The 11,864-nt window shown below is 45.1% G+C and overlaps 1 protein-coding gene across 4 annotated transcripts in view; it reads left to right on the top strand.

Moving 5' to 3' along the window:
- The first annotated feature begins 1,139 nt into the window (after window positions 1-1,139).
- Window positions 1,140-11,864, top strand: part of arhgap5 (Rho GTPase activating protein 5) — a 42,606-nt gene continuing 31,881 nt past the window's right edge. For 2 of the 4 annotated variants that reach the window (XM_076107152.1, XM_076107155.1), the window contains exons 1-3: window positions 1,140-1,418; window positions 5,802-9,735; window positions 11,566-11,719. In XM_076107152.1, coding sequence (XP_075963267.1) covers window positions 5,914-9,735; window positions 11,566-11,719 — 3,976 coding nt within the window. In that variant the 5' untranslated portion in view covers window positions 1,140-1,418; window positions 5,802-5,913. Of the gene's footprint in view, window positions 1,419-3,279; window positions 3,372-5,801; window positions 9,736-11,565; window positions 11,720-11,864 lie in introns of those variants that run through there. The other 2 variants (XM_076107153.1, XM_076107154.1) reach the window with 2 other exon arrangements.

Genomic DNA, 11,864 nt, shown 5'->3' with positions numbered 1-11,864 from the left:
ATTAGATACAGTAGTGGGAGTCAGGTTGGATGATGAGAGGTGGTTGTGCATTGTTGAGCATAATGTTATGTAAGTCTGACATAATATATACAAAATATTTGAGGGATTTTATATGTTTTATGTATCTTATGTTGATGTCTGTCTGTGTTCTATATTTAAATGAACCTGAAGGGACAATAAAGTTACAGTTAAGTTGCCTCCCTATTGTATTTCTTTTGTATTAATTTGCTATTTTGCACGTCAATAAAAATAAGAAAAGATAAGATAAACCTTTATTGATCTTCAGAGGGGGAATTAGGGCGTTGCAGCAGCACAAAGACAAGTACAAGTACATAGAGAAAGGTAGAAAATAAAACAAACAAATAATTGGAAGTATATGAAATAAAAATGAGAATAGAATAAAAGTAGAAAGAGCAATCAGATGCAAGCAAGTTCACAAACAGTACCCACGACCAGAAGTGTACTTTAACTATGTCACACCGTCTCAAACAAAGTGACACAGTGAGGTAAGTAAAGTAGCAGCAAAGTATAGTTTATGTAAAGTAATATGACACCAACAACCATAACAGTGTACACCAGAAAAGTATATAATGTAGTAATATAGTGTGGGATATAAAGTAATGTATAATGTGAAGTTTTGATATAATTAAAAATAATGTATGGGTAAAGTACAGCAACACAGAGAGAGAGAGAGAGAGAGAGAGAGAGAGACAGAGAAAGAGAAAGAGAAAGAGAAAGAGAGAGAGAGAGAGAGAGAGAGAGAGAGAGAGAGAGAGAGAGAGAGCGACATAGACTTAGAGTGAGGGGAGTGGTCACTGAATATCACTCTATTGTATATATTTATTCATATTTTTACTCTTTTCGTTTTTTCTTACTATTATGTTGCAATCTTTTTTTAAACTCTGGCACTATAAATTCCTTCGGGATTAATAAAGTAATTTTATCTTTTATAAAATAAATAATAAAAGTAGCTTACTACTAATATAATTACTTTATATTTAATGCCACATATTTGAATATATGGCGTTAAGGGACAGACAGGTGTGGAGAGAGAGAGAGAGAGAGAGAGAGAGAGAGGGGCTGAATGGAGAGGTAGAGCGACATAGACTTAGACTGAGATGAGTGGAGGAGAGAGAGAGAGAGTCGCCATTACTGCCTGGCAGTGCTGCTGAGAGGGGAGGAGGTTTCAGTTTACAGGCGCATACCACACTGAACAACACTGAAATACACCTAAAAACACAGGCTAACCGGCCGTCGGACTACACCGTCAACCGAACCCCAACTTCGGATCTTGTCGGACACTAACAGCCGCAGATTGTGGATTTAAATTTTCTTTTTTTTTGCCCTGTAAAATGTGGGAATGCTTTCTCCTCTTTTTTTCCGTGGTATGTGGATTCTGGGAGCGACCATGTTATTAGGTGGGTAGGGGAATGTATTTGGGACTTCCATTAGCTTTTTCTTTGCTAGCACTCTTTTTTTTTTCAGGCGAAAACCTGGGCCCTAAAATTACGAAACTGAGGTGTGATAATAACACGAGTGTGGCTTGTTTTAAATTAAATTAAACTCCATTAAACTGCTTTTCTTCCCAAATGGTAGGCTCGGTTTCGTGTTGCTAACGCTATAGCTAGTTAGCTAACGTTACTACCCATCAACCCCCACTTTTTTGGCATGCGAGGCTAACATAGCTAGGCTAATGTTAGCTAATAGGGATTTTGGGAAAGGTGCATTTTTTTCTTCTCTCAGGCCGGGTTTCACGTCCTGTTCCCTGGAGAGAGGAGGGTAATAAATACCGTATCAAATGCTGTGGTTGCGATTGTTAGCTACGGTGCATTGACGCATTAACATAAACGTATGTTGGTTTAATTTTAAACCGTAACTTAACTCATTAACCGGAACAATAATTCACTTTAATTCACCTCTCTTTTTCTTTTCTTTTTTAGGATTTTTTTCGTGATTATCCACCCTTTTCAGTAGGTTTCATTCTCACGGATCAAACGGAAATACATAGAATATTAACATTTTAACGACACACTGACATCCGAGTTAAACGCCTTCACACTGTGCTAGCTTTTTATCCACTGTTTAAATGTTTTTTTTAACCTGTTCCGAGTTTATTTAGAAGTTTGCTGGGTTGCCAGTTTTCTGTGTCCAGCTGGTCAGTCAGGTCAGTGGGTTTGTCCTGCTGCAGCTCTGCATGACATTTAACCAAACTCTCTTTAAAGGGTTAGTCCGGCTTCTATCTTTTTCTCCACTCCTCTGAGTCTCTACATATATAAAACATCTGCCACATTCCTCAAACACATAGATTGTTAAAGGCATTGAGTATTCACGAGGTTCTTGTTAACAATATTGAGTTGGATGTTCCTTATCAGCTGTTACGCATGTTATTCTACATCCATACATGTGTTGTTGCCCATAGGCATAACGTGTAATATTCAGATAATGTGTGAGAGGAAATGTTTAGCATTTATTTTCTTGTCGTCTTGACAAGAAGCTTGCAGCGTTATCTGAATAGATAGGCTAAAAAAAGCTTGAAGAAACCGGACAATAATGCATATTGGCGTAAATATGGTGGGGAATATTTCAATATAAGTGTCGGCTTCAACAAACCACACAAGGATTGATTCCAAGGACCTTTGTTCTGAGTGACTGCTGGTCTGATGAGTTGGCCTATAAACTGATTGTTACATCATTGATAATTCAGGAATGGGAAGTCAGATGAGTGAGACTCTGCTTCAGGTCTGGACCTGAATCTTGGAGGGGGGGAGGGGGACGAGATCTCTGTGCACCAGCCAGGTGCTTCTTCACATAGTTTTGAATTAAAAATCAATTTATTCAAAAGCTTTTTGCAGCGACAAAGACGTTTTGTTGAGAAATTGCACAGTGAATTTGAAAATAATAAACTTTCACCACTAACTCCAGCAGAATTATGCATATTACACATATAATAAGACGCTCTCAGCTCTTATAATAGCAGACTGGCTGAATATTTGCGGATACATTTTGACATTTAAGAAAGTTTGAGTCGTCTCTGTGTTGTGTTTTGTTGTATCACAGCTGTAGTTTCTCTCACAATGAGGTAGCTGACATTTAAAACCGCGTTACGCAACCCAAAAAAGCTAGCAGCTGAAAAATGAAAGTGACAGTTAATGGTGAAAATAAATTAATTAATTGGGTGTCATGATGGGGAAAGATTGTAACGTTTGAATGAATCTTTCTCTCTCGCTCTTTGCTTAATAGGAGGCAGTTTTTGTTGTCTGTGCACGAGATCAGAATTGGTTCTGGAGAAACATAATGAGTCAGTGGCGCCTCATTTACAGTCGATGGACCTCCTTTCCTCTGCAGGAGTCCTGCTGAAAAACATAAACAAGGTTATTTAAAAACCAAAAGCCCAGCTGGGTGCTGCTTTAGAAGGTCCGCCATCCCTGGCTGTGTGTGCTGCTGTGCTTCAGGCTTAAGCGCATTTAGTCATCTCTAAAACCAGCTTGCCAAGTGATACCTTAATCCCCCCCCCCACATCCCCACAGTGAATAGACTAATCATGATGCACGAGGCTACTTTTAGCTATTACTGTAGCACAAATGTAGTTTTGGCTGTAGTGTTTTGCAGTAATAAGGCTCCAGGTCTTATACAGTAAACTAACTAACTGTATATCAGTGGCACCACTCCTCTCTTCATACATGTTAACATTTATTCAATAGTCTCGTATCGACCCTGTGTGTAGACAGCGGAGCGATAGACTTGGATTCTGGCTCACAGAAATGCAAAACAGATGTTTGGATTCGGGTGACTGATCTGCTTAAACACTGGTGGTTTGGACGGAGATCAGGGGGAGGAATGCAGGGCCGTAAGAAGCGCTGGGTTAGTCGATCAACACAACATTAATAGGTTTCAGTTGTTGTAATTGATGGCCTTCGTCTATCGCCAATGAGTGGCTTCAAGTGTTTCCTAGTGGCAGTGAGAGGAGGGACTCGTGTACTGTTTAACATTAGAAATGACAAGATTTAGGTTTGTTTGGCTGTTGTTTTGAAGGAGTTATTAGTCTGTGCTAGTTTGTGATCAGTGTGCCATCAGTCAGTAATGGAAATACCTGGCTTGCGGGCATTAGTGTGTTTGTGCGCATGCACAGTGCTTCACCTGTTCATGAGCTCAGGTGAACGTCTCCCTGACTTCCTGCTTCAGTCAGGTGTGGCCCATTGTAGGGGCTCGTGGTTAGATCTGTAAACCTGACGGACCTGCTGGTCCGTTTGCTTTATGACTTCATCTAATGTCGTGGGTGTGTTTAAAGGGACGCGGAGCTCCTGGTTGGATGCGCCCAAATTACAGATAAGCTGACTTAACATTTAGGGCTCATTTCCTGCAGGTCATTTCCTCTAGTTCACCGTCATCTGTGTCATCTCACAAAGAGGGCAATGATTGTTTGATCTCTTTGTTTTTCGATAATGCGTCCTCCTCGTTTTTAGACTTCTGCAAACATTTCCATTAATGTTGCCTGTTTCTTAAGCTCTCTGTAGATATGCTGAACTCTCAAAACTCCCACCCCCCCCACACACATGTGACATCATCACCGTGGCCTTCATAAACAGTCGGGGGGGGGGAAACCTTGTTGCTCGAGTGGTGTTGGCGCACCAAATTCCTTCTGTGGTGCAGTTTCTCATCAGGCTCAGCATGCCGCCGCGCTGCAGCGAGCGGTTCCAGCTCACGCAGGCAAATTCACTGGCTGATTGCCATCGTTCTGTAAAACACAACAGTGACTGCAATTCTCTCTGCAGCTATCGCTTATCAGCCTCTAGTTAGTTAACGGACGGGCTCAGGCTCATTTGACTGTGGCGATCTGAAATGATAATGATTGAAAGGTCCATCAGATACTAGAGTTTTAGTTTCTACAATCTGTTATTGCTGAATATTGGTATTGTCAACAGTGAAACACTTTATTTCACCTTGTTGTTAATGTTGAATAGATTATGAGCAAGCAGCACAATGATTTCATCCCACAGATAATAAAAAACTGCTAATTAGGATTAATAATCAGAGACGGAATGTCGGGTAAAATATATATTAGTAGAGCGGCGGGCCCAGTCATCAGGATTATACGTTTAGCCCTAATCATGTAGCCGTAGGTTGTGCCGATGATTATGACGCATCTGTGAACTGATTTATTTTTTCTGTTTCATTCTCACAGCGAAGCAAATCATTTCTAGGTCAGTGGCTGTCAAAGGGCTAGAGTCGCAAGCCATTTTTATCCTGCCTCGGCACAAATTGGTTGAAAGCGCTTCTTTTTCTCGGCCCGTGATTGAATTACTCTTCCTTTCTCTTATATACGTTTTATTGTCACACTTTTGATTTTTGTCTTGCAGTTTTTTAATAGAAATGTTCCTGTTTAAAAAACAAATGCAGCTGGCTTTATCATCACATTAGTTAAATTAAACACCTATTGCAGTGTTTTCAGACCGGTGCATTCTTGTTCTAATACATTAAAGGCAGATCAAAAACCTTTTATTAAGCTATTACCGTTTAAGAGGGATTATATTGTCCTGCATAAGTGTGATAATGTGTACCTTTGTGTTCATTCCTGATAACTCCGTGTAAAGCCTGATTAACATGTCTGATTTGTTGTTTTAAATTCACAGACCGTGCATACATGTACATGTATGTCCCAGGGGGGGATATGCTGCCAAACAAAAGCTAATTATATTATTTGTGATAAGGAGACTGAAGTGCTCTGAGGACGAGTCAGTGCCAATATGTTTTTGTTTGTGTTGCCTTTATCTCTTCCTAATTGTAAATTCCATGTCTTGCAGGCAGGTGATAAAAGGAGAAGCCGGCTGTTCTATCCCAGCTTAAAGAAGACCCAGGATAGAAGCTGAGAGAGTCGGAGGGGGATTCGCCACAACCAAGGGAAAATCAGCATGAATGTGCCTCTGTACAACTGACGAGCAGAACTGGAATGATATCTTGACCCTTTTTCCTGGAAGTGACCAAGTTAGCGATGAGCGGGGGAATATAATGGCCAAGAACAAGGATGCGCGGCCCCCGTCATTCGCCGTCAGTGTGGTTGGCCTCTCGGGGACGGAGAAAGAGAAGGGAAATTGTGGCATTGGCAAGTCCTGCCTATGCAACCGGTATCTTCGCCCCAATGCCGACGGCTACTACTCGGAGCACACCTCGGTGCTGAGCACAATAGACTTTGGGGGACGTGTGGTTAACAATGACCACTTCCTGTATTGGGGGGAGGTGTCCCACCGAGGGGACGACGGGTTGGACTGTAAAATACAAATCATCGAACAAACGGAGTTCATCGATGACCAGACGTTTCTTCCACATCGGAGTACGAACCTGCAGCCGTACACCAAACGGGCAGCAGCAACCAAGCTCCAGTCGGCAGAAAAGCTTATGTACATCTGCACGGACCAGCTGGGCTTGGAGCAGGACTTTGACCAGAAGCAGATGCCCGACGGGAAGCTGAACATCGACGGCTTTTTGCTCTGTATCGATGTTAGCAAGGGTTGCAATAGGAAGTTTGACGACCAAATGAAGTTCGTCAACAGCATCTACTCCCAAATTGTCAAGTCAAAGAAGCCCATTGTCGTTGCTGCCACGAAATGTGACGAGGGTGTGGACCAGCACCTGAGGGACCTGCAAGCCTTCGTTGCCAGCAAGAAGAACCTGCTGCTAATCGAGACGTCGGCGCGCTCCAACGTCAACGCAGAGGTCTGCTTCAACGCCCTCATCCAGCAGCTGGATAAAACGAGGGGGAAGCCAAAAACTGTGCCATACCTGGAGGCATATAAAGTGCAACGGCAGCTTGTCGCCTCAGTAACGGATAGATTTGAGAAATTGATAGTGCACACCGTTAGGGATTACCACATCACGTGGAAAACGGTGATCAATAATATGAAGGGCCAGCCTGACTATGACCAGTTCATCACCTTGGAGGGCACCAGGAAAGCACGCAACATGTTCACAAAGCACATTGCACAACTGAAGCAGGAGCACATCAAGAGGCGGAGGGAAGAATACCTGACAACACTACCGAAAACCCTTAACAACCTCCTCAATAACCTGGACGAGGTCGAACACCTCTCTTGGCCCGAGGCACAGAGTGTGATCCGGAACCGGCCGGATTTCCAGTACTGGTTTGTGGTCCTGGAACAGACGCCGTGGGATGAGACGGACCACATTGCCATGAGTGACCGCAGGATACCCTTCGACCTCCTCGACACGCTCGATGGTGAGAGAATTTACCATAACCACGTCCAGCACTTGCTCTCAGAGAAGAGAAGGGTGGAGATGAAGGACCGGTTCAAGAAGACGCTGGATAGGGTTCACTTTATCAGTGCAGGGCAGCCTTGGGAGGAAGTCATGTGCTTTGTCATGGAGGACGAGTCCTACAAGTACATCACAGAATCAGATAGGAGGGATGTTTACTGTAGACACCAGCAGGAAATAGTTGAAAGGGCCAAAGAGGATTTTCAGGAAATGCTTTTTGAGCACGCTGAGCTATTCTATGACTTGGATCTGAATGCCACCCCCAGCTGTGACAAGATGAGCGAAATTCACTGTGTGCTGAATGAGGAGCCAAGATACAGAGCACTGCAGAAACTTGCCCCAGATAGAGAGTCGCTCCTCCTCAAACACATTGGGTTTGTTTACCATCCCACGAAGGAGACATGCCTGAGTGGGCAGAACTGTGTGGATCTGAAAGTGGAGCAGGTTTTAGCAAACAGGCTGGTGCAGCTCGACCACGGCCGCTCTAATCTCTACTATAGCAGTGCCAACATCGATAAGATCAATCTCTGCCTCCTGGGAAGGGAGGGTCTCTCACAGGAACTAGCCAATGAGATCCGAGCTCAGTCCACAGACGACGAGTACACCCTGGACGGTAAAATTTACGAACTGGAGCTTCTGGCCGTGGATGTCAATTCCACGCTGCTCTTCAGCCACACGTGGGTCACCACCTTCAAGCCACATGGCTGCTTTTGCGTTTTCAACTCCATCGAGTCCCTCAACTGTATTGGAGATTGCATAGGCAGGATCAGAGCGGAGATGGCACAGAGTCGGAGAGATAGGTTTGCTCAGCCGCTACCTTTCATTCTAATCTTGGCGAATCAGAGGGACAGTGTTTGCAAAAACATACCCATCCTGAGGCACCAGGGCCAACAGCTGGCAAACAAGTTGCAGTGCACCTTTGTCGACATCCCCTCCGGGGCCTTTCCACGTAAATTCACAGAGTTCCAAATTAAGCAGGGTCTCCGCGCAGCGCTGGATGGGCTAAAGCATAACTTTGATGTCTTGGCCCCACTACCCTCTATCAAAGACATGTCAGAGACGGATCTCAGGATAGTCATGTGCGCCATGTGCTGGGATCCTTTCAGCGTCGACCTCATCCTCTCGCCTTTCCTGGACTCGCAGTGTTGTAGCGCGGGTCAGCCGGGCCAGAGCAACACACTGATACTGGACAAGATCATCGGGGACAGCAGGAGGAGGATCCAGGTCACCGTCCTCTCCTACCACACTGCTATCGGGGTCCGCAAAGACGAACTGGTGCACGGATACATTTTGGTCTACTCTGCCAAACGCAAGGCTTCTATGGCGACCCTGCGGGCCTTCTTGGCCGAAGTCCAGGACGTGATCCCCGTCCAGATGGTGGCCATTACAGACAGCCAGGCAGACTTCTTTGAGAATGATGCCATCAAGGAGTTGATGACGGAAGGGGAGCACATTGCCACAGAGATTGCCGCAAAATTTACGGCACTCTACTCGCTGTCGCAGTATCATCGGCAGACGGAGGTTTTCACACCCTTTTTCAATGAAGTGCTGGAGAAAAAGCCGAACATTGAGAGCTCCTTCCTGTATGACAGCTCGTCACGTGAGTGCACCACTGGTGCCAGTGAAGACGTCTTCCCCACCTCGCCCCATAGCCACTCCCCTGCCTACAACACCTATTACCCAGAATCTGATGACGATAACGAGGCCCCACCACCGTACAGTCCAATAGGCGATGACGTTCAGCTTCTCCCCACACCCAGCGAGCGGGCCAAGTACCGCATCGACCTAGAGGGCAACGAGTACCCGGTCCATAGCACGCCTGTGGGAGACCATGAACGCAACCACAAAGTGCCTCCACCTGTCCGGCCTAAACCACTGCTCCCCAAACCTAATGTCAAAAAGCTAGATCCCAACCTGCTTAAAACCATCGAGGCTGGCATGCGAAGCAACCGCAGGATGCAGCGTGGCCCAATGACGCACAGTGAGGATGTGGATGCATCGGACAACTATGCAGACCCCGTGGACACCTTGCTGAGGTCCAGGGGCTTCCACAACGACGACATATACGCTGTGCCCGATGATGCACACAGTCGTCTGGTCAAAGTAAGAAACTCCTTCGGCGGGTTGCATGTCCTCCACGGAGGAGGAGAGGAAGAGAACGGATTCGACAGGAAGTGTCAGGCCGGACGGCGGGGGTCGAAATACAAACATCGTTCTAAAATCCTGTTCAGCAAGACGAAGGCCTACCAAAGACGATTCCAGTCCGACAGCGATGGGGAGGAGTCGGGCCCCGCCATGCAGAAAAAGAAAAAGGGAAGAGCCCACCGGGGCAGCGAGGAGGACCCGCTGCTCTCCCCTGCCGACCCCTGGAAGGGCGGGATAGATAACCCCGCCATCACCTCGGACCCGGAGCAGGAGGACAAGAAGATGAAGAAGAAGAAGAAGACGCCAAAGGAACCCAAGAAGGTGAGTCTTCTCCGTCATGAATCTTGACGTATGCAGAGATTTAATGTCAGGTCAATTTTATCCACTTTGTTTTTAGCAAACAGGGTAGTTTAAAAGTTATCTTTATAGAGCAACAAAAGACAGAAAGAGATGTTATAGCTAGCAAGACACTGAGCCAAAGCTATTTTGTTTTTTTACTGAAAGAAAGCTTCAGTGCTTTGAATATGAGAGAGAGAATGAAAGAGTGTGAATGAGAGCAGAAGAGATTGTGTACAGTAGTGTGTGGGTGAGTGCAGATTTCTGTTTTAATAGGCCCGGGACTCATAGTGAGAATAAACTAAGTTGATAAGTGATTGATCTGACCCGCTGCTGAAATGGTTTATGAGCCTCCCCACCTTTCAGGCCCCAGACAACCAATAAAAAGCTTGATAAAGAAGACGCATTGTTACAGACTGTCTGTATAATCTCAGAGCAGAGGCTGCATCTGTGATAAGATGTCCGCTTATCCTTCACAACAGCTCTCTAAAGGCTTGTCTGAGGCTGCTGAGCGCACACACACAAATACATAAGCAACAAGCATTTAATACAGCCACTATTATCTAAGACAAATACTGTATGCACACGTGGCAATTCAGCTTTGCAAATGAAGACAAATCAAACAGCTTTTGAATAATGCAGCTAAAAGCAAACAAGCTGACAGTACGCACACCAGTCCTAACAAACAGCTTTCATGTATATTTGCATAAGAGATCCATACATGAAATCTAAAATAGCAATAAGAATACTTCCATTTCTAAAGTCAGTGCTCTGAATGGATCTTCATTATTTTCCCTTTTTATTTTCTATAAGATAACTTGAGCCCTGCATGAATCTTAGGCTGCAACATCCGATTGAAAAAGTTTGCAGTCACTTGAAATAACGACTCCACACCAAAACTGTGTGTAGCAATTGCAGCATCAAGCAAAAACAATCACAGCGTGCACGATCTGTCAGTGTCCCGTTGCCCGATTGGACAACAACAACGCAACGCACGCATGCAGGCGAGCGAGCTCACATCAGATAATAGTCTGCAAAATCCGTGTAGGAACAGCCGCCGGCGCTACACGGGCGTCATGAATGCAGGGCATTGTTGTAACATTCAAACTGTCTTTGATAATTAGAGAGGGAAAAGCGAAAGGGCAACCACAAGGTACAAAATGGAAGGTGTTTAGTCGCCGTCCCGAAGCCGCTGTAGGCATGACAACACTTTGATGAGCAGAGGAGTGTGGGAAATCAAAGCCGCCTCGTTACTCGTCCCAGCTTCAGTCCTAAATAACGGTTTTGTCTTTTTTTCTTCTCATCTTCCTCCACATGAACCTCTCTCTGGTATCTCCCTCTCTAACGTTCTGTCTGATCCATTCCCCAACTGACCTCGTCTTCTTCTTCTTCTTCATCGTCGTCTCTATCTTCTGCCTCTCTTCATTTCTGCTCTCCCCTGTGTATTTTTCCTCAATTCTTTCTTCTTTCACTCCTTTCTCCATCTTCTTTCTATCTCTTAATGTTCTTCATGCTCTTCCCTTTTTCTTATTTTTCCTCATCTTCCCCTTGTCTCCCTTTTTCTTTCCTGTTGTCCCTTAATATCGTCCCTACCCACTCTTGTCTCTCCTCCATCATCTCTTTTGGATTGTTTCCTCTAATTCTGTCCCTCAATTTTCAATTTCCCATTTCTTCCATTTTTACTTCCCCTTCATTCCTGTTTCCTCATTTCTCCCTCCCTACTTCCCTTCTTACTCCTTTCCATCCCCCTTTCTCCTCTGTGCTCTCCTCTTCCCTTCCATTCCTCTCATCTCACCCCCCCCCAACACTTTATAGCCAAAATCCTCCAAGCCCCCGAAGCCTCTATACCCCCCGACCAGGAGAACCTGGGAGAGCAACTATTTTGGCGTTCCCCTGCAGAACCTGGTGACCTCGGACCGACCCATCCCGCTCTTCATTGACAAATGCGTCGACTACATCGAGCGCACAGGTGAGTCATTGTTTCCATTGTTTTCTCTCTCTTCTTCTGGCCTGAAATCTCACTCTTCTTCTTCTTCTTCTTCTCTCTTGTTGTCTGTTTTCCTTTTATCTCCTGCCTGTGCGTTCAGGTGCAACCAGTCTCTCTCTGGTATTTT

This window comes from Anarhichas minor, unplaced genomic scaffold (assembly GCF_050575085.1).
Source record: "Anarhichas minor isolate MPS153535 unplaced genomic scaffold, ASM5057508v1 ptg000038l, whole genome shotgun sequence".
Taxonomy (NCBI): Eukaryota; Metazoa; Chordata; class Actinopteri; order Perciformes; family Anarhichadidae; genus Anarhichas; species Anarhichas minor.
The sequence above is the reverse complement of the archived record's forward strand: the minus strand, read 5'-3'. Positions and strand labels throughout refer to the sequence as shown.